The 22,857-nt window shown below is 50.0% G+C and overlaps 1 protein-coding gene across 28 annotated transcripts in view; it reads left to right on the plus strand.

The window, feature by feature from the left end:
• Nucleotides 1–22,857, plus strand: part of SCRIB (scribble planar cell polarity protein) — a 792,600-nt gene that overhangs the window by 363,621 nt on the left and 406,122 nt on the right. For all 28 annotated transcript variants that reach the window (XM_085604619.1, XM_085604607.1, XM_085604621.1 and 25 more), the window contains one exon: nt 11,831–11,920. In XM_085604619.1, coding sequence (XP_085460745.1) covers nt 11,831–11,920 — 90 coding nt within the window. The remainder of the gene's footprint in view (nt 1–11,830; nt 11,921–22,857) is intronic.

Below are 22,857 nucleotides of genomic sequence, written 5' to 3' on the forward strand. Positions count from 1 at the left end.
CGACCCCCAGCCTCTGCTGCAAGCAGCAGATGGCATCCCCCCTGTTTACATCCCCACTTTGGGCAGGAAAATTTAGAAAGTTAGGAGGTGTGCCCAACATTGAGGAGGCGAAGTTTAGAACACTTTCACTCCATCATGAAGACCAGGGGACTCCTCCAAACAGGACTAGATCTATGCCCCCTCACACAGGAGGGTGACATAATAGTCGGTGTAGACACCCCTGTTAAGGTGCTCATTGGCCCTTCCTCCTACTCCTCTAAAATGCCCCCTAAATGTAGTATTTAGAGGGCTCCCGCAGACATAGACACTAGTTACCTGCGACTTAAGAAGGACATAGAAGACGCTGTCAGTGAAGCCTGAAGATGACAACTGACTTGGCCCCACGCCTTCCGGCCTGTCTCCAGCTTCCAAGACCCTGCAAGGAGACTGCGCCTGTCCTGCAGCCAGCGACTTATGGAAACCAGAGGAAGACTTTCTGTACTTTGAAAAATACCAGAAGTCCAGAGGACAGTGGTTCTGTCCCCAAGAATCCAACACAAAGGACTCCAGTGTCCTGCGGATCCGCAAGTCCTGCCCACTCTATACCCGACGCCTACGGCCTGTGTCCAGGTGATCCACTGACCCAGAACAGGTTCCACAGGGATCCTAACCTCAAGTCCAGCATTGGCTGACTGCCTCCTGGACTCTACAACAACGCCTGCAGCCTGAATTCAAAGGCTCCCCCTGACCACAACTGGCTCCAGTAAGAGACTCCAACGTCTAAAGGCATTCCTGCACTCAAAGTCCCTGCGCCTTGGTGAGCTGAATCGACGGTGCCCCTACGACCCCCCTACATCTCAACACACCTCTGCTGACATTGGTCTCCCTCCTGCAACTCCCGGTGCGACGCTTGCAGCCTGTTTGTCGAAAGCAGAATTCTCATTGAAAAGCATTGGGCACCCAACACTGAAATTGCACCCTGCACCCGGCCTCCCCTGTGCCGCTGGTGGTGTATGTTTGGTGCTGCTTGTGCAGTAAATGTCTTACACTCCTCTGTGTTAGGCCTGAGGCTGCTCATCCACACTACCACTAATGGAGCACTTTGGGCATTACATTGAGCCATGTACACTTTTGGGGAACCCCTGTACTAGTGGCACATCAAGTACAGAACCAGCTTCATACAGCTTCTGTCCAGTGCCACGAAAGACAGCCCTTCTCTACATCTCACAACTTCTGAAGAGGGCAAGAATTTCTTAAAATAAATTGCAGCATGTGTACCCACCGCATAACTTTCATTGGGTGTGTTGAAGTTTTCCCTTGCTCCACTTGGAGAGGGTCACATGCTTGGACATCGGTGGACTATGCTTCATCTCGTAATCTTTCTTTCTCTACACAGTAATAGTATAGCCCTTCCTTGGCTTCACTTATCACCTCACCCTTGATACTTCATTATAGTTCACACCCCCAAGAGCAAAGACTCCCAGTTCACACTTTACCTCATTTGTCCTGTAACTGGGATCAGAGACAAAGTCCCTGGTTGAACTATGGCTTCTATTCCTCAGCTACCATCACTGCATTTTCTGTAATCCACAGTGATGTCTATTCTGTGTGCTATCATTGATGTTCCATGGCATGCTGTAGTTTGATACAGCAGTTCCTAAGACAGAGGCAGAAAGTCAAAATTTCACCTCCAGCCATGAAAGGTAACTCCCCATCACTGAGTAGAGGTGACCGTGTTCTCAATCAATTTTTTTTGAGCTCACTGTTTTTTTTTTTAGATCAAACGTAATGTTTACCATTTCTAAGGCATAATTTCCTGAGACAAAAGGCACAAGGTATTATTACATCCCAGCCACTTCAGTACTATTTATGAGGTGCTTCTGGTTGCGACTGGTACATGATATTTTATGAACATTGATGTCTGAGTGGGAGGCTAAGCTCCTGCTCCCCTCCGTATTGTTGGTGCAGTGGAGTAGATGTGCTCCTCTGGAGGAAGTATGTTTGCAGTATATTTCCCTGTAGATCATTTGGTGTGCAAACTCCTGCCATCTAATGCTGGGCTCAAATGTTACAAGTTCTTTTCTTTAAAGAAGTGCTTGAGGTTTCGAGGTGACACATGATACCGATCTAAGCTATCCGCCAACTGACCTCCATTAGGCTTCTTCCTTGCTCCCTGCAGGCACCAACCCATGCCTCCTCCCTAGTTCTTGAGGCCACGCCAATCCTCGCCATCTCCTACAGACTTCAGCAGTGCCTGCTAGAGTTCCCTATTAAACCGCCAGCGCACATTTCCATTCAAGAGCAGATGCCAGCCTGCGTCAAGCCCATGTCCTGCTGTAAGATATCAAAGGTGCGCCCTCTATCCTTGGATAATCCCTAGCCTCTTCTTTGGATCCAGTACTTTCGGAGGCTCATGGCCCTGTTTTTCTCAGATTCAGATGCATTTCTATGGCTCAAATTCTTGGAGAATGAAGAAGGTGAATTGTATAACTCGTTTGACTATACCTAGACATACAAAATGCTCGTGGTGTACATACTTCTGAAACAAAATTAGAATTTTTACCAGGATTCCCCACTGAGGAAGGTGCTTCGTTTACTGCTGCTGTTTAAAGAGCTGCAGAAGTACTAGATCTCTAATTTCCAACTATTGTAGCCTGGGTCTACGACGTCTAAGCCCATAATGCCATGTAATGAGGCCCTAACAGACACCCTGATGGAATTATGTCTAATGCTGTGCTCGTGTTCTCTCCCATCAGCTTGGCTCTTTGATCCCCGTAAGCTGTTTGTTTTTGGGCCTGTCCACACATGTCCTTTAGTACCTAAACCTCGAGATCTTGCCAGACACCCACACCGAATTTAGAATTCCCTTGACCAAATAATGTGTTGAATACCAGCCTTGATACAATGGACTATTTTGCTGTGCCATGGACACCAATGTCGTGATCAAATGTCGTGCCAGAAAGTGATCAACAGCTTTTTCCAGTGACAGAAATCTCCCTTATGGTTCAAGACTAAAGCAGGCTGTACGCTGAATTGTTTCATAGACAGCGGAGTTACAGCCCGCTCTTACACTCCCTGGCTCGTCAGTGGACACCACCTTGGACATCACCTGCCACAACGGCTACCAAGTAGCTTTGACTCCTCCTTCCATGGGCATGCTTGGTCGATAAGGAGAAGAGTTACATTTTTCCTACTCTGCTGCAGTGCTATAACTTCCGATTAGTGGGCACTACAATTGTTCAGAGGGGTGAAGCCCCCCCCCCCCATCACATCTCCCTCCTTACATCTCACCTGTTTTAACTCAAACTTAAAGGCCACCATCCTTCTGACCCTCTTGCTTTGGTCCAGAGGGCCATAGGGCCATAGGGAGGATCTGGGACATGCAAAAATGCAATGGGTTTTTATACCTGCTCTTTTTTTTGGAGCCCAAAAACGTTTAAGGGCTCAGGCTGATTTTGGATCCAGGAAAGAAATGACCTGGGCCAGAGGCAGCATATTGAATATGTGCTTCCATAGTAAGGAGTTCCGGGTCAGAAGATCCAAAATCAAGGCCACACCAACAGGTCACCTCCGGAGGCTCAGGGGCGTCCGGGTGCAGAGGTGTGTTGCAGCGTCTTGTGTCTCATTCACTTTAACAGAGAACGGTCTGCTTGCAAAGAGCCTGCCAGCTGGAATTGGGTGACCAGTCCCGGGGAACCCATGAAGGGCTCGACCCTTGAGATGCTCAGGCACATTGGGGCACCGTTGGTCCACTTTTCCTCGGGTTGTGGGGCTCGGGTGCAGTGGTGTTTTTTGGCGTCTGGTTAGGTGCTGGAGTCACTCGCCGTTGGAGGGGGCCTTCAGAAATAGGCTGCTGGCAGCGACTGGAAGTCCAGTCTTGACAAACCTAAGGGTAGACTTAGCCTTTGAGGGTCTCGGAACTCCGTGGGCACCGTCACCTGTGTCCCGATTCTGGCTGTGAGACGCAGGTGCTGAGGTGCTTTGAAGCGTTGGGTGATGGCGATCAGGGGCTCACTCTTTTTCTTCGCTTTCTGCAGAAGAGGGAAAACAGGGCAACTGGGCCACTCTTGATATGGGTCTCACTGTCCCTGAAGTTCCTCCGCGTGCAGGTTGGTTTTCCTCGGCGTTGGTGTCCGGACTGAACATAACAAGCATCGATTGCTGCAAGGAGTCTAGTAACCCAGGTATTGGTGGTGTGCGGCTCCAATCGGCCCTGGCATCCCCACACTTGGAGGGAGGACTGGATTTGACCTTTAGGAGCACAGTTACCTCTCCCTCGGCGGCTGCTGCGTCAGTAGTTCCCCGTAGGCGGCAGGTCGGTGTACCGGGTCTTGCTTCTTTGGTGTCTACGGCTGCAGGGGAGTAGCTCCTCTACTCCATGGGAATTTCATTGGCAAAGCACCAGCAGCTCTCCAGGTTACTTGGAGTCTGAACAGCAGCAGGATGAGTCTGTAGCCCCACTGGTGCAGCAGGCAGGCTGGCAAGGTTGGCGCCAAGTCAATCATGCACCTTGGTTCTCAGGTTAGTAGTCTTCTTTGTCCACTCCTTCTTTTGTGTCCGCCGAAGTCTGAAGTTCCGGTATTGCGGGGTCTCCTAAATGCTCAATTTAGGGATGTTAAGGAGAGTGAGGGAATAATAGCCTGCTTACCCCTGGGGTCACTATGCCCCCTAGATGATCACTTCCTTTGGGGTGTGGACATCACCCTGTCCCAGGATTCCTAATTCCACCACACACAAGATGGTGGAAATTCTAAATTCATGTTTGTCATGTGTATCCAGCCTGGCAGTGCAGCACACCTCCTGCATAGCAAATTTTTCCGCCTGTCCTGGTGCCGGATGGGCAGGGTGTGGCATCTCCCCTGTTTTGGGAAGCCATGGGTCGGATGTTGCATGTCAAAGGCGGCAGAGGCCTTTGTAGCCTCCTTGCTTGATATGCTGATTTACAAGCCTTCCTGAAGGAGGAGGTAATAACACCTCTCTCCAGAGCAGGCATTGTTTCTGTCCTCTGAGAGCAGAGCTCCCACCTTCTAGGGGGTCAGAAACTCATCTGTGGTGGCAGGCTGGACTGGATCAGTCAGCCAGCGCACTAGAAGACTAGTGGTGTTCAGGGGGTACCTCTAAGGTACCCTCTGGGTGCATGTATTAATAAATCCATCTCTTGAATCGATGTGGGTTTATTAATATAAGGTGTTTGATACCAAACACTATAGGTTTCAGTGAAGCCATTATGTAGCTGGAAAACTCGTTTTGACCAATGCCCAGTACATACCTTAAGATGGCTTCCCTTTTCACTTGTACTGTCAGTAATTGAACTGGCCAGCCCAGGGGCATATCTGCTGCTGCAGATAGGTCCTCACATGTAATTTAATGTATCCTGCCTTGGAGCTGTAAGGCCTGCTGTAGGGGTGACTTACAAATATTACATGTTGTGTTAGGGGATCGTGTCATTTAATGTTTTCACTTTTTAGTGCACCTTGTCATGCAGCCTGCAGTGCCAGTCTGTATGAGTTTGGTGCTGGGACTACAATTCCGGACCCAACCACTAGATTGCGCAATAATGCACAGCATAGTGAATCCAGAAAGTCTTCAAGCTGCAAAACTACACCGACAGGTAAACTATACGTTGCACAAGATATGCTGCAGCTCTTGGGGACCCTCTTTAGTACCTATGCCCTAGATACCAGAGGTACTACTTACAAGGGACTTACAGAGGTGCTAACATTCTGGTCACTTACGGATCAAGTGACCAGTTGTCTTGTTTTGGGTAAAGAACACTTGCACTTCAGTCAAAGTTGCATCAAATACCAGACTAACAGTGGGGAGGACTACTGCAACAAAAACCCAGTTTCCCACAGACAAGAGGCTGCTGAAGGCAGGCTTGCTGCAATTGGTTATAGACCACGTCCAGATGATGGTCACTCTTCTTTCATCCTTGGGGAATTCCATCAGTGCGCCGAAGTCCCATCTTATAACTGTACACCGTATTCCCTTCATAGTGCCCCTCATGTTTACTGTGGTGTTCAGGTCTTTCCCACCCCTGCAGCATATCCTGGACATTGAGATACAGATGTTTCTGATGTTTACTTCTACTGCAGATTTAGCACTTGTAGAATACTCCCATGGGCCAGTCTGGATCCAGAAGGTTTTTCAAGTTAGGTCCTGTAAGTAGGTGGTGTGTGGCTCTCTGCCAATTTCGTTCCACCCCAGAAGTGACTGGAGCCACATATAAACACCACTCCTGTGTGCTGACGTCGATTCTTTTTTCTGCTCCTTCATACTCTGATCTGTAGCTTGCTCCTACTTTTATCTCTCTAGGTGACAAGTTTTTTTTCTCTTTAATTCCTTTCCCCCATAAAACTACAGGGTTTAAGCCTTGTAGGGACCGTCGCAAATAAATGTTCCCCCCAAGTGTGTTGTGTGCTAAGACTGAAAGTTGTGCGAGGAATGTGATATAATACATCTGAAGGCTGTCAAGGACTGCGAAGCTAGGCTGTTTGTCACCCAGCAGCAAAGGAAGAGACAGAAAGGCTGTTCCTGCCCGAAGTCACGGACATGGACCCGTTCTTCTTCTTGCGGCCAGTCTCGCAACTGATCATCTTTGCGTTCCAAGTCTTCTAGTAATTTAAAATCCAAAATGAAACACAAGAAGTCCAAGCGAACCTCGTCCCAGCCTTGCCACTCTCTGCAGCCCCTCCATCGGTCCACTACTGAGAAGCCGATACCACAGCTGATCCCAATGCACCCTAAATGCCTGGTCCTTCGATGCCACAACAGGTTTAGGTGTTTAAGGATTCAATGCTCCACATTTTCAGCACCCTCTGGTGTGCCTTCGGGCCCTATGGATCTACAGAGTTCACTGAAGTTCCTTCGTTGTAGTCCTTCTGACTCAAGCATAAGAAGCGTCAACTTGGCTCAAATAGTGTCGGACTTCAAAATGCACTAATACGCTCCCATATGCCTCCAGACTCCTCATTAGAGCCAGAACTTGTCTTCTACTCCAAGAGGAGCCACTCTGGTCCTGGCCCAAACACCCGCAGCTCCCTCATCCAGGGCTCAGCCCTGTCAGCCCTACCTGGAGTTTCGTTTTCCGCTCTGAGGAAAGAACCTGCTTTGTTTCTGAACTGACCTCTTTCACAGTGGTCCCCTTTGGGTCTTATGAGCTTGCCCTGAGGGATGCTGTTGGTGGGCTTTACCCGATCCCCCTTTTTCGGTCCTGCTGCTTATTTTCATGTCCCCCACTGTCACAACGGTGACAACTTCGACTCCGACACCACAGACGATGTTGCTTCCCTAGGTGATTTCAGCAGGCTGACCCCAGTCTCTTGACCGCTCAAGGTCAGCCTTCACTGGCGATGCTCCCGATGTCACTAGTGTTGACTGTGGGTCCAGCTTCCCTCCCTTTGATGGATCTCCCGGGCCCTGTGCATAGATCAGAAGCAAATCACAGAGGCTGGCAGAAGAAGCTAGATTATATTTCAGATTGGATTCTGATCCTCTGGAGGACCCATGGCTGGACAAAGGCGATGGAGATGGGTAGTCTATCAGCATGGACCCTGATTTCCCTACCCTAGGAGTTGCTAGTGATTTAGCTACTCTTCCTGAATGGGAATTATATTCTCCCTCTGGTCTTCTACCTCCATAAGTTGTATCTTACCACACAATATGTAAGGCAGCAGAAGTGTTGGGAGTTAGCATTAGAGTCTGTGGAAGTACATTCAAATATCTTGACTGATGTCCCACACCCCACATCACATGCATTAGAATCCTTACTTCCCTTTAACGGTGCCTTCACAGAACCAGCTATGGTAGCTTGGGAGAAACCAACCCATGACGTTGGCCGCTTAGTGGCCAGGAGATGCAGACCAGCCCCAGGCGACCCAGCAATCCCAGTGGGTTTCTGTCAACCCACTCATCCCCAGAGAAGTTGGTGGTACAGGCATCATGCTCCTCCAAACGGTAACTTGGTGCATTACCGTCCACCCTGTTGGATAGAAAATCTAAGAAAATTGAATAGTTTGCTAAGAAATCATTTTCGTCACAATGTATGGCCTTAAAATCAGTAAATGCTACATGCCTACTTGGCTGCTACTCCAATGCCCTTTTGCACATGCAACAAATGTTGATTCCCCTGCTCCCGGAACATTTAACAGAGCTGGTGCAGGACGGACAAGCTGCGGCCAGGCAGGTCATTTAGTTGGGCGTAGACACAGCGGACGCTGTAGTGCACGCTATGAGTACATCTGCAACGTTCCAACATCACACCTGGCTAAGAAATGTAGGGTTCTCCACTGATGTCCAGGAAACCCTAAAGGACATTCCCTTTGATGGCTCCAGATTGTTCAGGATAAAACCAATACGGCCCTTGAGGCTCAAAGACAGCAAGGTCACTCTTAGGCCCCTAGGCCTCCAGAGCCAAAGCAGACAGAACCCATTATTTAAACAATATCTGGGCCTCAAAAGGGGTAGAGGATGAGTTTTACTCCTTCATCCCTCCCTCCTTCCTTCTCCTCTTCTTTCCCCAGCCACAACAGAGAAGTAGCTGTAGGTCCCTCTTGTCGGAGCACATGGCACCATTTGCAGTATGGGTATCTTCCCTCCCACAAGCTTGAAAGGACATAACTTCCAATCATTGAGCCTTCCAGATCGTGGAAAAAGGGGTATGCTCTACCCTTCCAACAGGCCTCTCTGCATAGTCCCGCCCCCCCCCCCAACCATTATTACCTCTCTTCAGCAGGCCACTTATGCATCCTTCACTAGGAGGTAGAGGTCTTACTTTTGAAAGGTATACAAAATGATGGATGGACTGCTTGAATTAATCCTAGCCGCTGATAACTCGTGACCGCATCCCAGTTCATCATTGTTTTGAAACCACGCCACCTCAATTTGGACCCAGCTATATGCAAATCAGTCTCGACCCTGCTCCAAGGGGAACAGTTCAGCCCAAGCAGCCAAGCCAAGTCCTCCCTGAACCAGAACACAAGCAACCCAGGACCGGTTTCACCTTTATGGGCTCATCAGCCGGGTATAACTTTGTTCCAGTGACAGTGTGCACGGAGCCCACATCTGGGTTGCCCCGTCCCATTTACGGCAACATATAACTAAAGTATACAAAAGTGATTGGCAGTGGCTTAGATTAATTCAAGCGTTCCATCCATCAACTTGTTTATTTATTTTATTTATTTATTTTATTTATTTATTTATGGTATTTGTAGAGCGCAACACTCATCCCGAGGGATATCACTGCGCTTAAGCCAGATGGACACAGCTGATAGCTATAACAGAAGGACATTAGTAGAAAGAAGGAAAAAGGTGCGTTTTCAGCTTTTTACGGAACAGGAGGTAATTGGTGGTATGTCTGAGATCATCTGGAAGCTCGTTCCATCTCTTGACCGCTAAGTAAGAAAAGGAGCGGCCGCCCGTTCTGGCTTTATATATGCGTTTCGTCCTTGCTAGTGCTGATAGAGTGGAGCGTAGGTTCCTGGTAGGTACGTAGAATTCCATTTTGTCCTGGAGCATGATGGGACCGGTCTTGTGCAGGGCTCTGTGGGCATGACAGAGAAGTTTGAATGCGGCCCTCTGGCGCACAGGGAGCCAGTGAAGGGTTTTCAGGCATTCTGATGCCGAGTCTAACTTGCCTTTATCGCAAATCAGTCTGGCGGCCGCATTTTGCAGTACCTGTAGGCGAGAAAAAAGGTGTTCATTCATCCCTACAAATAGTGCATTCCCGTAATCAAGACGACTGACCAGTAAGGCTTGGGTGACTGAGCGTCTGCAGTTCAACGGTATCCATGGAAATAGCCTCACTAGAAGTTTCAAGATGGCGAAACCCTTGCCACAAAGGGATCGCACATGATCTTTCATGGATAGCTCATCATCCATGATAATTCCCAGATTCCTAGCGTGTTGTTTGGGGGTAGGGGCCATGCCCAACGTGGGAGGCCACCACGTGGCGTCCCAGATTCGCTTGGCTCCCCCGAATAAGAGAATCTCCGATTTTCCAGCGTTTAGCTTCAAGCAGTGGGAGTGCATCCATTGAGCCATTTCTGCAAGACAGCCTTGTAATTTAGTTTTAATAATTTCAGGTTTTTCGTTTAGGGCCACCACTAACTGCGTGTCGTCCGCATATGAGCACATGCTGATGCCCCACTTCCTTCCAATGTCAGCCAAAGATGACATATAAACATTGAAGAGGGTGGGGCTCAGCGATGCGCCCTGAGGGACCCCGCAGTCAATGGAGGTTGTTGTTGCAGTTCACGCCGTAAGTGTCCTTAATGATCATGTAGGGTCACACTTAGTCAAACAATGCTAGTTGGCATTCGTAAAAGCCATTGAAGTTCATCAAGACACTGGTACCTGTTCCACAGAACTACGACAGCTACTCTCTGGTGGCCTATGGCTCCTCAGCCCAAGCCATTAGTAGAAAGTTAATCTGTCTATAAAATGTTAATAGATGGATAAACTTTTCAATTCACCTGTCCCTCTTCAGGCCCCAGCCACCAATAACTGGCTTCATTCTGATACTAGCTCCTAAGCTGTGGGTGGCGGGAGAGATCTGCCATTAAACCCATCAAAATGAAGTTGTTTTTACCACACACCACCTAACAAGCCCCCTTTTTCCATCCATCCAGTCACCCAGTCTAGCACCCATCTAGCCATCCATTCAACATTTCTTTATTAGAGAAGGCTATTATTTAGCAAACATTAGATATACCAAAAGGTCACACCGTTGTAATGCTTGTTTGTAAATCATTGTTAAAGGTAAAAGTAAACACTTGCCTTGCGGTATCTCAAAACTAAACATTCAAGCCAGTATTTTCAATCTTAATAAACAGCATGGTCTGTTTTTCAAATATTGAGCTGGAAACTGAACAGAATGTAAAGATTTTGTTATTGTGATATAGTTTAAAAATAACATGAAGGGCAAGTCTCAAGTGCTTAAAAGAGCATAATAGTTGTATGACGAAGTATCTACATTTAAAAAAAAATGCTTGCCATTTACTTATCACATGAGTTGGCAACGGATGCAAATGGTTGCGCCATTTAGTGCTTTGCAGTAGACCAGAGAGCAGATTTATGGGCCTCTGAGAGAAGAGACATCTGTCCATTCAATCTCCGTATATCTTCTGCCTCAAAAACAGGCTGAGTGAATGCAGCGGCTGTCCGCTGCCTTTTTTTGTGCCAACATGTGGAAGGCAGGTTAAATATAAGAATAAACAGATAGTCTGCTCTTTAGTCAAACCTGAAATTTAACCATTACTGTGCTTTTATGGATAAACTCGGAGGGGTGCGGAGCAAGACGGAGAGTGGAGTGATATGAGAGTAAAGTAGCACATATGGGAGAGAATACTTGCAATCTCATGGATTGCTCAAAGAAAAAGTCAAAAGTAGTTCTCTGATGTGTGCTATGGAAGAATACAAGTCATTCAGGCAGAAGGGCGGTAAAGAAGCTATGCTCAAGGTGAGGGGCAATACAAGATCATTAAGAAATATGATCAGATTGGAAGCATTCAAATGAGATTGACAAGATTGTCAACAAATGATATGCAACCGGCTGATCCAAAGCCCACTCTAAGCATTGGTATTTGTACATAAGTGTATGACTACAGACTGACTTAAGCGGTCTGTAGGCGAGACCTCCAAATGTTGCTGAGTTTATATAAATGCCAACTATGTTTGTTTATAGGGCAGTGAAGAGGGTATTTGTTTTTCATATATTAGGTCCTTTCCAGTGAGCACACAAACTACTGCGGATGAAATAGTCCTTTCCTTCTCCCTGTAACTCTCACAACATTACTTGTAAAACAGCATTTTAATAAATCCGTCAGTAATTGATTCTTATTTCCGTTTCCAGTTGACTCTCTCTATCCTGCGTCAGACCGGGGGCTTGGGCATCAGCATTGCAGGGGGCAAAGGGTCCACCCCATACAAGGGGGATGATGAGGTAAGTGACCACTCAAACATGGCAGTTGTTGGTTGGATGTATACAAATCAAACTGCTATGTTAGCTTCATGAATGTGAGCTGTGATCTGAAGCCGCTGTTTTTAAGTGGAGTAGTATGTGCAGCTTTTGTGTCCTACGTTGCACCCACTGAACAAATTTGCTCTTATTAGAAAGGAAGTTCAACAAATAGATCTCCCTCATCACTGACCACTTGGACTTTCTCTCTCACCTTTGACTACTTTTCCCTGGCAAAGTTGGGTTCATCCATATGTTACTGCCACACCTGGAACCCTACAAATCTGAAAGAAACACGTTAGATTCTTCACCTTAGAATATCCCCAGGCGTCAGGCTGGATCCGGAAAGATTTTTCGTCAGCAATACCCTTGCGCGTCGCTAGGCGTCGTCTGCGTCTCCGCGTCCGTCGTCGGCGTCGTGATCGCCGGGATGATGTTGTCGGAGTACTTAGACGCCGCCCTTGCGCGCTGACGTCAGTTCTTTTTTCTGCGCCAGTAAGCGCAGCTCCTGGAAGAGCATACCCTTTTAGTCACTTTTTGACTAAACTTTTTTGAACTCTTGGTTCCATTTTTAGTCGACCTCGACTCTGGTGCCGATAGGGATGCCTGGCTTCAAAGCTTGTGACGCCTATCACCGACTGATGTCGGTTACGGATCCCCACCGCCGGTGCCTCTATACCTTGGGGCCGACCACGATGCCGAGGTCAAAGTCTTCGCGCTCCGGTAAGTCGAAGCACAGCAAGAAGTCGACATCGCTCTTCTGGCTCCCCTCGCCGGTTGCGCGACTCGGCTGAGGGCTCGGGTGGCACCACCGCCGCGGCTCCGTCGGAGCCGCAGGCGTCCCGTTCGAACCCATACCCTCCGGTCCCTGGGTCTGACGCGGCCCTGGCGGAGATCAGGGACTTCCTCGTGGCCATGAGGACCCTAGCTCCGCCGTCATCGCCTGCCGGCGCGCCATCGGGCCCCGCAGGCTCGACTGGGAGGCCTAGCGAGCTGGCGGCTCCGGCCCCAGCGCCGTTGTCGACTCTGGTCCCGACGCCGCAGGCCCCCGTGGGATCCAGGCCTGGATCCCGGTCGACGCTGGTCGACCTTACGACCCCTCCGCCGGCGCAGACCCCTCCGGTGCTGCCTTCGGGCGACGCCGTTCCCCGGTTTAGTCCCGGTCCGGGCCTGGCGTCAGAGCGGCGCCGCATCCGACGTCGATTGGTGACAGGTTCATCTTCCGCCCGGCTCCGATCCTTCCACCTGTGTACCAGGAATCGGATGACGGAGACGACTGGGAGGGGTCTGAGGACCCTCTGGCTCGGCAAGGCCAGTTATCTCAGGACTGGGCAGATGAACTTGGGGATGCCAGTGGTCTTGATACCTCCCCTGACACTGGCTTCATCTCTCCTCCGTCCGTGGCTTCGGAGGAAGGTGCTACATTCTCTGTGGTGCTGCGCAAGGCGGCCGAAGCCCTTGGTCTGGAGCTGCCTGCTGTGGCCGTGAGGACTAATCTCCTCACTGAAGTGCTTCAACCGTCAGCAAGCTCCTCGGAGCCTCTGCTGCAGTTCAGTGAGGCACTGGTTGACGTTCTGAAGGGCACCTGGTCCAAGCCCTCCACAGTTCCTCCTGTGGACCGGAATGTGGCCCGGCACCACCGGGCGACCCCAATTTTCTGTCGATGCACCCCACGCCCGAGAGCCTGGTTATCCAGGCCTCTACCTCCCAGACCTCCTTCCTGTCCGTTCCCCCGGATCGGGAATCCAAAAGGTTGGAACAGTTTGGGAAGAAACTGTTCTCCTCTCTTAGTTTGGGGTTGCGGTCTATCAACACCGCGTGCCTTTTGGACCGTTACTCCCACTCTCTGTGGGATACGGTGGAGGACGTGCTGCCCCAGTGTCCGGAGGAGGCCCGGACACAGCCCGCCCAGGCTCTTGCCGAGGGGGCGGGATACGGCACGGCATGCAATCTGATGTGGACTGGACACAACGGACTCGCTAGGCAGGGCAATGGCGACCACGGTGGCAATTCGTCGCCACGCCTGGCTGAGGTCCACGAGTTTCTCTGGGGATGTCCAGGGCACCCTCATTGACATGCCCTTCGATGGCAGTCGCCTTTTTGGCGACAAAGCGGACAGTGTGCTGGAGCGCTTTAAGGACTCCAGAGCTACGGCTAAGTCCTTGGGCCTCTCGGCCCGCGCCGACAGACTTCCGCTTTTCATCCCTTTCGTGGCCAAGGAAGGGGTGGCCCCTCATGTCCGTCTAGCCACAGGCCACAGAACCAGCTTCAACGCGGTTGCGGACATGGAATCCGCCGAGGTGGTGCAGGGGGACAACGAGCCGGTCCGTCCACATCTACCCCGGCAGCATCCGCCTCAAAGCCCTCCTAGTCGGAGCTTTCATGCCCATTCCATGCCAGTGGGAGGCAAGAGTTCGCCATCACCTGCTCCACTGGCGTACTATCACATTGGACAGGTGGGTGCTGCAAATCGTCCGAAGGGGCTATTCCCTCCCCTTCGAGGCGACTCCTCCAGCCATGCCACCGCAGTACCACTGCATGTCGGGGGATCACTTGAAACTTCTGCAGGAGGAAGTTACAGCCCTCTTGGCCAAGGGGGCCTTCGAGCGCGATCCTGGCCTAGAATTAGGTCGGGGTTATTCCCACTACTTTCTGGTTCCCAAGAAGGGCAAAGGGGGCCTACGCCCTATCTTGGACCTCAGGAGTGTCAACGCCTTCCTCCGGAAGGAGAGGTTCAAGATGCTCACCTTAGCTCAGGTTCTGGCTGCCCTAAACCCTGGAGACTGGATGGTAGCGTAGGACTTGCAGGACGCTTATTACCACATCCCCATCCTGCCGGCCCACCGGCGTTACCTGCGGTTCACGGTAGGCCACAAGCATTTTCAGTTTACCGTGCTCCCCTTCGGCCTCACCAGTGCCCCTCGGGTGTTCACGAATGTGATGGCGGTGGTCGCTGCTCACCTGCGCAGATTAGGGGTTCCAGTCTTCCCCTATCTCAACGACTGTTTGTTGAAGGCGGGCTCGCCCCAGGCAGTCGTCTCCCACCTCCAGACTACGGCCGACCTCTTGCATTTGCTGGGGTTCTCCATCAATGTGCCGAAGTTGCATCTGAGTTCCTCCCAGAAGCTCCTCTTCATTGGAGCGGTTCTGGACTCGGCGCTGTTCCGGGTCTACCCTCCGGAACAGCGATCCGGGATATTCAGGCTCTTATTCCCATCTTTCAACCTCTATCCTGCGTTTCGGTCAGGTTGGTGCTGCGGCTTCTGGGTCTGATGGCCTCCTGCATCCTGTTGGTGCATCACGCCAGATGGCGGAGGCGGGCTCTGCAGTGGGCCCTGAAGTTTCAGTGGGCCCAGCATCGGGGCAACCTGTCCGACCATGACTTGATCTCGGAGGGCACTGCAAGACCGTTGCAGTGGTGGCTCACGGACCGCGATTGGGTCAGTGGCAGATCCCTCTCCCTACCCCAGCCGGAGCACATAGTGGTGACAGATGCGTCCCTCCTGGGATGGGGGGGCCACATGGGAGAGGCGGAGATCAGAGGCCTCTGGTCTCCGGCGGAGTCCCGGCTCCATATGAACCTTCTGGAGCTGAGGGCGATCCGGCTTGCACTGAAGGCATTCCTTCCCTCTGTCCGGGGAAGGGTAGTGCAGGTGTTCACAGACAAAACCGCCGCTATGTGGTATTGCAACAAACAGGGCGGGGTGGGGTCGTGGACCCTTTGTCAGGAGGCTCTGCGCCTCTGGACATGGCTGGAACATCAGGGCATCACCCTGGTGGTTCACCATCTGGCGGGCAAACTCAGCCACCGGTGCATGATGGATCACGAATGGCGTCTAAACTCTGACGTGGCGCAAGGCCTCATTCGGCAGTGGGGAGAGTCTTGGTTAGATCTATTCGCCATCCAAAGAGAACGCGCAATTTCAGCAGTTCTGCGTGTTGGAGTTTCCAAGGCGGCACTCGCTCGGAGATGCTTTTTCGTCGCGAGTGGAGTTGCGGTCTGTTGTACGCCTTTCCGCCTATACCACTTCTGCCCAGAGTGCTGAAGAAGATCAGGCGCGACCGGGCCCAAGTCATCTTGGTGGCTTCGGATTGGGCACGAAGATACTGGTATCTCGAGCTACTCAGTCTATCGCTCGATCCCCTGATCCGATTGCTCTTCAGGAGGACCTTCTGTCGCAGCAGCAGGGGATGGTCCTCCACCCGAACCTGTCCAGCCTCCACCTCCATGCGTGGAGATTGAGCGGCGGCAGTTGATGTCATTTACCTTGCCTCCTGAAGTCTGTAATGTTATTCTGGTAGCCAGGCGTCCCTCCACAAAATCTGTATACGCCTGCAGGTGGAACAAATTTGTGGCATGGTGCACAGCAAAGGCTGTGGATCCCCTTTCCGCCTTTTTTTCCGAGGTTCTCCTCTTTCTTCTTTCCCTGGCCCAGCAGGGCTCTGCTCTGGGCACCCTCAATGGATATCTTTCAGCTATTTCTGCTTTCTTACGGCTTCCTGATCAGCCTTCTCTTTTCAAATCCCCGGTTGTTTCTCGATTATTTAAGGGCATTACTCACATGTTTCCTCCTGTCCCTTTCGTAATGCCTCAGTGGGATTTGGGGTTCTGGGTGGACGACCAACTCTTTGTTGGCTATGCACAAGCGAACCATCTCTTGGTGGGTTGTTTTGTGTATCAAGGCCTGTTATTCCTTAGCTAAAAAGGAACCTCCTGTAGGGGTGAGGGCCCATTCCACTCGGGCCACAGCGGCGACCACTGCCCTGGGCCGGGGAGTCCCCTTGCAGGACATTTGTCAGGCAGCAACGTGGGCCTCGCTGCACACGTTTGCCAAACATTATTGCCTGGACAGCCAAGTCCAGGGAGACGGCTTCTTTGGCCGTTCTGTTCTCCAGGACTTTCTGGTGTGATCTTGGTTCGCAGACCCACCACCGGGGTTGGTATTTCTGGTGTATTTATTCTAAGGTGAGGAATCTAACTAACGTGTCTCTTTCAGATGAACAAGTTACTTACATTTGGTAACGATATATCTGTAAAGAAACATTAGATTCCTCACCGCCCCACCCATCCTCCCCGTTCTGCGAACCGATATCTAGGGTTGAGGTCATCCCTATCGGGGCCCTAAAATTTTTGGCACCAGTGTCGGCCTCTTGCATGGCTCTGCGTTCCTGGCGCAGAAAGCTATGTACATGAACTGACGTCAGCGCGCGAGTGCGGTGTCTAAGTACTCAGTCATCCCGGCGATCACGACGACTGACGCAGAGCCGCAGACGACGCCTAGCGACGCGCAAGGGTATTGCTGACTAAAGATCTTTCCGGATCCAGCCTGACGCCTGGGGATATTCTAAAGTGAGGAATCTATCTAACTAATGTTTCTTACAGATATATCGTTACCGGAGGTAAGTAACTTGTTCAACTAGCTTAGATCTTGGGTCCGTACCTGCGGCTCTCCAGAAATAGTAGTGTGGATGGTCTTGTACTGAACAAGACCTCATCCACCATCCCAATTTCTGACTTAACTCTTTTCTAATTTAAGCATCGCACCATCTCCTCACCACTGTTCCACTGGTGTGAAGGGTATCCTGTTCTACTGCTGGAGTGCCATCACCCCTGCACCCTTTTTTGCTTTGTCCCATTGCCTCCATTAAGTCTTGCTAAACCTGGCATTTTTGGCTTAGAGATGACATGCTCTGATGCCAGGTATCATTGCCTCTTTAGCTTCTATGAGATCGAAGACCGTAATGAGCTGGGAGAGCCCCTCCAGACAGGCTGCTCCACACAGTGCTAAGTCCTCCACATACCTCTATCCTTTATCTGACCTAGGGTGAGTAGAATGGGTAGGTGCTCTTACCCCTCTAGATGAGATGTGGTATGGGTATCTAGTTATAGTAAGTCTGTCTCATAACATGCCTTTCACACTGAAGCACAGTGCAAACCAGCTTTGGCCTGAGAACGAATAGCTAATGAAGAACTTTTTGTTCGAAGCAAGTGAGCTGTGATCACATGCTTTGCATAAGATCGCCATCTAGTGTTGGGTCCGGATGTATGCACTTTGTTTTTCTAGAAGACGTTTTCCCTAGTCACGAGGTAGGGGACTCCTCCCTTAGGTGATAGTGCGCATGGCCATTGACTCCATCTTCAGATAGTTTTTTCCGCCATCGGGTTCAGATGTAACTCGATACGCTCCGGTTCGACATCGATCCTTCGAGGCACGTATCACTTAACACTCGACAGTATTGTTTCCGATCGCGTTCCCCTTTCTTTGCGGACCGTGACTTCTAAAGACCATTTCAATTGGAGAGCCCGTGGTAGGCCGCCGGGCCTAGCCCCTGGTTCGACTCGCTGTCGATGGAGCGAACTCCTTTGAAGTTCTGTCCTCGGAGCCACGCAAAATACCCGTGCACCGACTCACACCAGGTGTGCAACTTGTGTTTGTCACCCGACAACAGAGAAGACCACTGTGACGTGTGTTGAGCTTTCCGCTCCAAAAAGACACTTCGCGATCGTCTGGCCCGACGATGCGACATGCAAAGACACCAAACAGGCTCCATTCCGGACCTTTTCGGACCTCAGTCGGACGAGGAGGAAGGCGGCGAGCCCATCGGAGCCGATGAGGAACAGGAAGACCTCTTCATTTCCAAACACAGCTCCGACGAGGATAAAGACATCCCACATGGACAACGTACCATGAGTACAGTCCCTACCTCGCTCCACCTTCCACTGAGGAAAAAAGCGTCGGACCAACCTGCGCCTTCGGGCCCTGGTGGGCGCCAAGAACAAGCTTCCGAAGCCCCACCTTCGGGCTCGGCACCGAAGTCTAGTAAAAAGTCTCCCGGCTCCGAAAAGCCCCATGCCAAATCTGGCTCCGAGCCAAAAGCTTCGGACCCGAAGAAAGTCTGGCACCGAACACTCTCCGTCGGCACCGAAACAAACTTCGGATTCAAAAACTCATGCCAAGAAACCATCTGCACCGAAACATTCGGAGCCGAAACATAAGGACATGCCTAAGTCACCTAAAAAGCATGTTTTCGGTGATCCGCTCGACAAACCGGATCCGAAACAAAAAGTTCTGGTTATACACCCAAAGACTGGACATATCACCACTAAAGTGACTTTAAAGAGAGGTGGTGCTACAGAAGAGGAATACCACATGCCATTGAAGAAGAGATCTGTCGGGACAAATCCTTCCCCTCCGCCTCTTCCTCTTTCTTCACCTTCTCTACCCCAGACTATACCTGTGCCAACTTCACCTGAGCAATCACCACCACACACACACCTGACAATCAGGGTGATGGGGATAATAATGACGATCAGCCTGGAGATGTGTGGGACAACTATAATATTGATTCTCCCCCTGACAACGGCCCAGACATGTATCCTACCAAACCCTCTCCACCAGACGACAGAGTAGGAGTTGTTGACTTAAGTAGGTCTGCCACTTGCCAAGGAGTCCCGCTACACAGAGAATCCCTTGAAGAGGACTTCCTTTTTGAGACACTACACAACACACAAGTGTACACTCATGTTGCCCATGTTGAAAGGCATGACCAGACACGTTGACAACATTTTTAAGGATCATGTTGGAGCACGTATCCTTACCCCTAGGGTAGATAAAGACAAGCCTGCTCCATCAGATCCAGTCTACGTAAAGGGTCAACTACCATTAGATTCATTAGTAGTTGTGAATGCACGTAAAAGGGCAAACTCCCAGACTACCGGAGACGCAACACCCCCAGACAAAGAGTCTAAACTCCTTGATGCCTCAGGGAAAAGGATAGCCTCACAGGCTGCTAACGTCTGGTGTATTTCCAATACACAGGTGTTGCTAGCATGCTATGACCGCGCACACTAGGATGAGATGGAACAACTTATCCAATTTCTTCCTCAGGAACATAAATCCAAAGCGCAAGACCTGGTTCGTGAGGGACAATCAATTTCTAATGAATTAGATGCTCCCTAGATGCTGCTGATACATCTGCCAGAGTGGTGAACACTAGTATTCTTTTAAGAAGACACGCCTGGCTGCGCATATCAGGGTTTAAACTGGAAGGACAAGGAACACCTTTTTGGACCGGTGGTAGACACTTCACTGGATAAAATGAAGGATACTGAAGTGGCTAAATCCGTGGGAACCCTGCAGTCTCCACAAGGGCGTGGTTCCTTTTGTCGCTCCTATCGAGCAGGGTCTAAAAATACTTCTTCTGACACTGCGTCCACCTATAAGGGCAATAACCAACCCTCAGGTTCCAAGGGATTCTTTCGAGGCACTTACAGAGGTAATAATGGCAAGGGTAGAGGTAGAGGTTCCAATACACGTACCTCACCCTCCAATACAAAACAGTGACTTGCACGTAGTCCCCCCCCCCACCCCCCCAAATCCACCCCCCCCTGAGCACTTAACACCTGCAGCGGGACGAGTGTCACAATTTCAACCAAAGTGGCATTCAATAACTGACAAATGGGTTCTCCAAATTATCCGTTCTGGTTACTGCCTGGAGTTCATCAACACTCCTCCAAACATTCCCCCAAGGTCACACAGACTTTCACAGGATCACCTAGACCTTCTCAAACAAGAATTACAATCCCTGTTACTCAAACAAGCCATAGAGCCCATACCACCGTAACATCAAGGGTCGGGCGTGTACTCCTTTTACTTTCTAATTCCAAAAAAGGATGGCTCTTTCAGACCCATATTGGATCTCAGAGAACTCAATCTTTACATACGGTCAGACCACTTTCACATGGTAACATTGCAACAGATACTGCCTCTTCTGCAAAAAGGCGATTTTCTTTCTACTCTAGATTTAAGACGCCTACTTTCATATTCCAATCCAACCAAATTTCTCAGGTTTGTAGTAGCAGGTCAACATTACCAATTCAAGGTGCTCCCATTCGGAGTCACCACTGCCCCCAGAGTCTTCACAAAATGTCTGGCGGTAGTAGCTGCGCATCTCAGAAGACAAAGCATACATGTCTTTCCCTATCTGGACGACTGGCTCATCAAAGTCGGCACATATCAGCAATGTGGCAAGCACACTTCAGTAACCATTCAGCTACTTCAACAGCTAGGGTTCTCAGTCAATGTATTAAAATCACATATTCAGCCAAACAAAGCTCAGGATTACCTAGGAGGCACTCTAGACACTCAAAAGGCTCTAGCATATCCCAGTGCAGCCAGAATTCGCAGCAAGCAGGCGCTCATTATGAAATTTCAACCCAATCGGTCACTTCCAGCTCGAGTATTTATGCAACTGCTGGGAATGATGGCATCTTGCATCATGGTAGTTTCCCACGCCAGGTTACACATGCGTCCACTTTGAGTGTGTAGCCAGCCAGTGGAATCAGTCACAAGGTACATTAACCGATCTAGTGTTGGTAAGCGGCCGTACTCCTCGCTCTCTGCAATGGTGGAACACACAAAGCCTGTCAAAAGGGAAATCGTTCATAGACCCGATTCCACAGACAGTACTAGCAGCGGACGCATCCCTTACTGGCTGGGGAGCTCATCTTCAACAACACACAGTGCAAGGGCGGTGGTGCCGACAGTCAAGGTTGCTTCACATCAATCATTTGGAATTCATGGCAATCTTTCTAGCGCTCACAGCCTTTGAAGATCACCTGTCTGCCAAAGTTGTACTATTCTGAACCGGCAACATGACAGCTATGTATTACATACTGAGGCAGGGGGGAAACACTCTCTCCAACTGTCCCACTTAGCACAAGACATCTGGAGGTGGGCGATACACCACAACATTTATCTCCTAGCAGAATATCTCCCAGGAGTCGACAATCAAATTGCGGATTTCCTCAGCAGGCAAAGTTATCAGATACACAAGTGTGAACTTCACCCTCAAGTTCTCCAACCATACTTTCAAGCCTGGCGAGTCCCTTACATAGACCTGTTTGCACCACCGAAAACGCAAAATGCCAAAGCTTAGTCTCCAGGTATCCACACCTGTTGTCCAAAGGCAGTGCTCTATGGATGAACTGGTCAGGGATATTTGCCTGCGCTTTTCTGCCTCTTCCCACTCATTGCCATAAGTGGTTCGGAAACTCAGGCAAACATCACTCATGCTAATACTAATCGCGCCAACATGGGCACGTCAACCATGGTTCACAGCCCTGTTGGAACTCTCTGGTACCACACCAAAAATTACATTTAACTCCCAGTCTCCTCACACAGAGCCATGGAGAAATCAGACACCCAGATCCCGAACAGCTGAACCTTGCGATCTGGCTCCTGAAGTCAGTTTGGTTAGCTCAACCTTCCACCAGACTGTATGAACGTTATTAGAGAGGCCAGAAAGCCTACCACAAGAGCCTGCTACGCAGCCAAATTGAAGCTTTTTGTTATCTATTGCAATAACAATCATATCAACACTCTTGATGTTTCCATACAGAACATTCTGTGCTATCTATTACATTTGCAGCAGTCAGCATTGGCCTATGCATCCATCAGACTGCATCTGGCTGCCATAGCAGCTTACCTTCAAAATAGGCAACAGTTATCGCTATTTCGAGTGCCTGTCATCAAAGCATTCATGGAAGGGCTAAAAAGGGTAATACCGCCAAAACTTCCACCTGCCCCAGTATGGAATCTTAACATAGTCCTCACAAGGCTCGCCATTTGAACCCATGCACAAATGTGAACTACAATTCCTTACTTGGAAAACAGCTTTCCTCATTGCAATCACTTCATTGAGGAGAGTGGGTGAACTACAGGCACTAACATAGAAGAACCCTTTTTCCAGTTACACAAAGATAAAGTAGTTCTTCGTACCAGCCCTAAATTCCTGCCTAAGCTTGTATCTGCATTTCACATCAAACAGTTGGTTGAATTACCTCAACAGGACTCTGTTGCATAACCAGTTTTACATACCTTAGATGTCAGAGAGCTCTTTTGTATTACACTGAAAGAACA

The sequence above is a fragment of the Triturus cristatus genome, chromosome 5_1 (assembly GCF_964204655.1).
Source record: "Triturus cristatus chromosome 5_1, aTriCri1.1, whole genome shotgun sequence".
Classification (NCBI taxonomy): domain Eukaryota; kingdom Metazoa; phylum Chordata; class Amphibia; order Caudata; family Salamandridae; genus Triturus; species Triturus cristatus.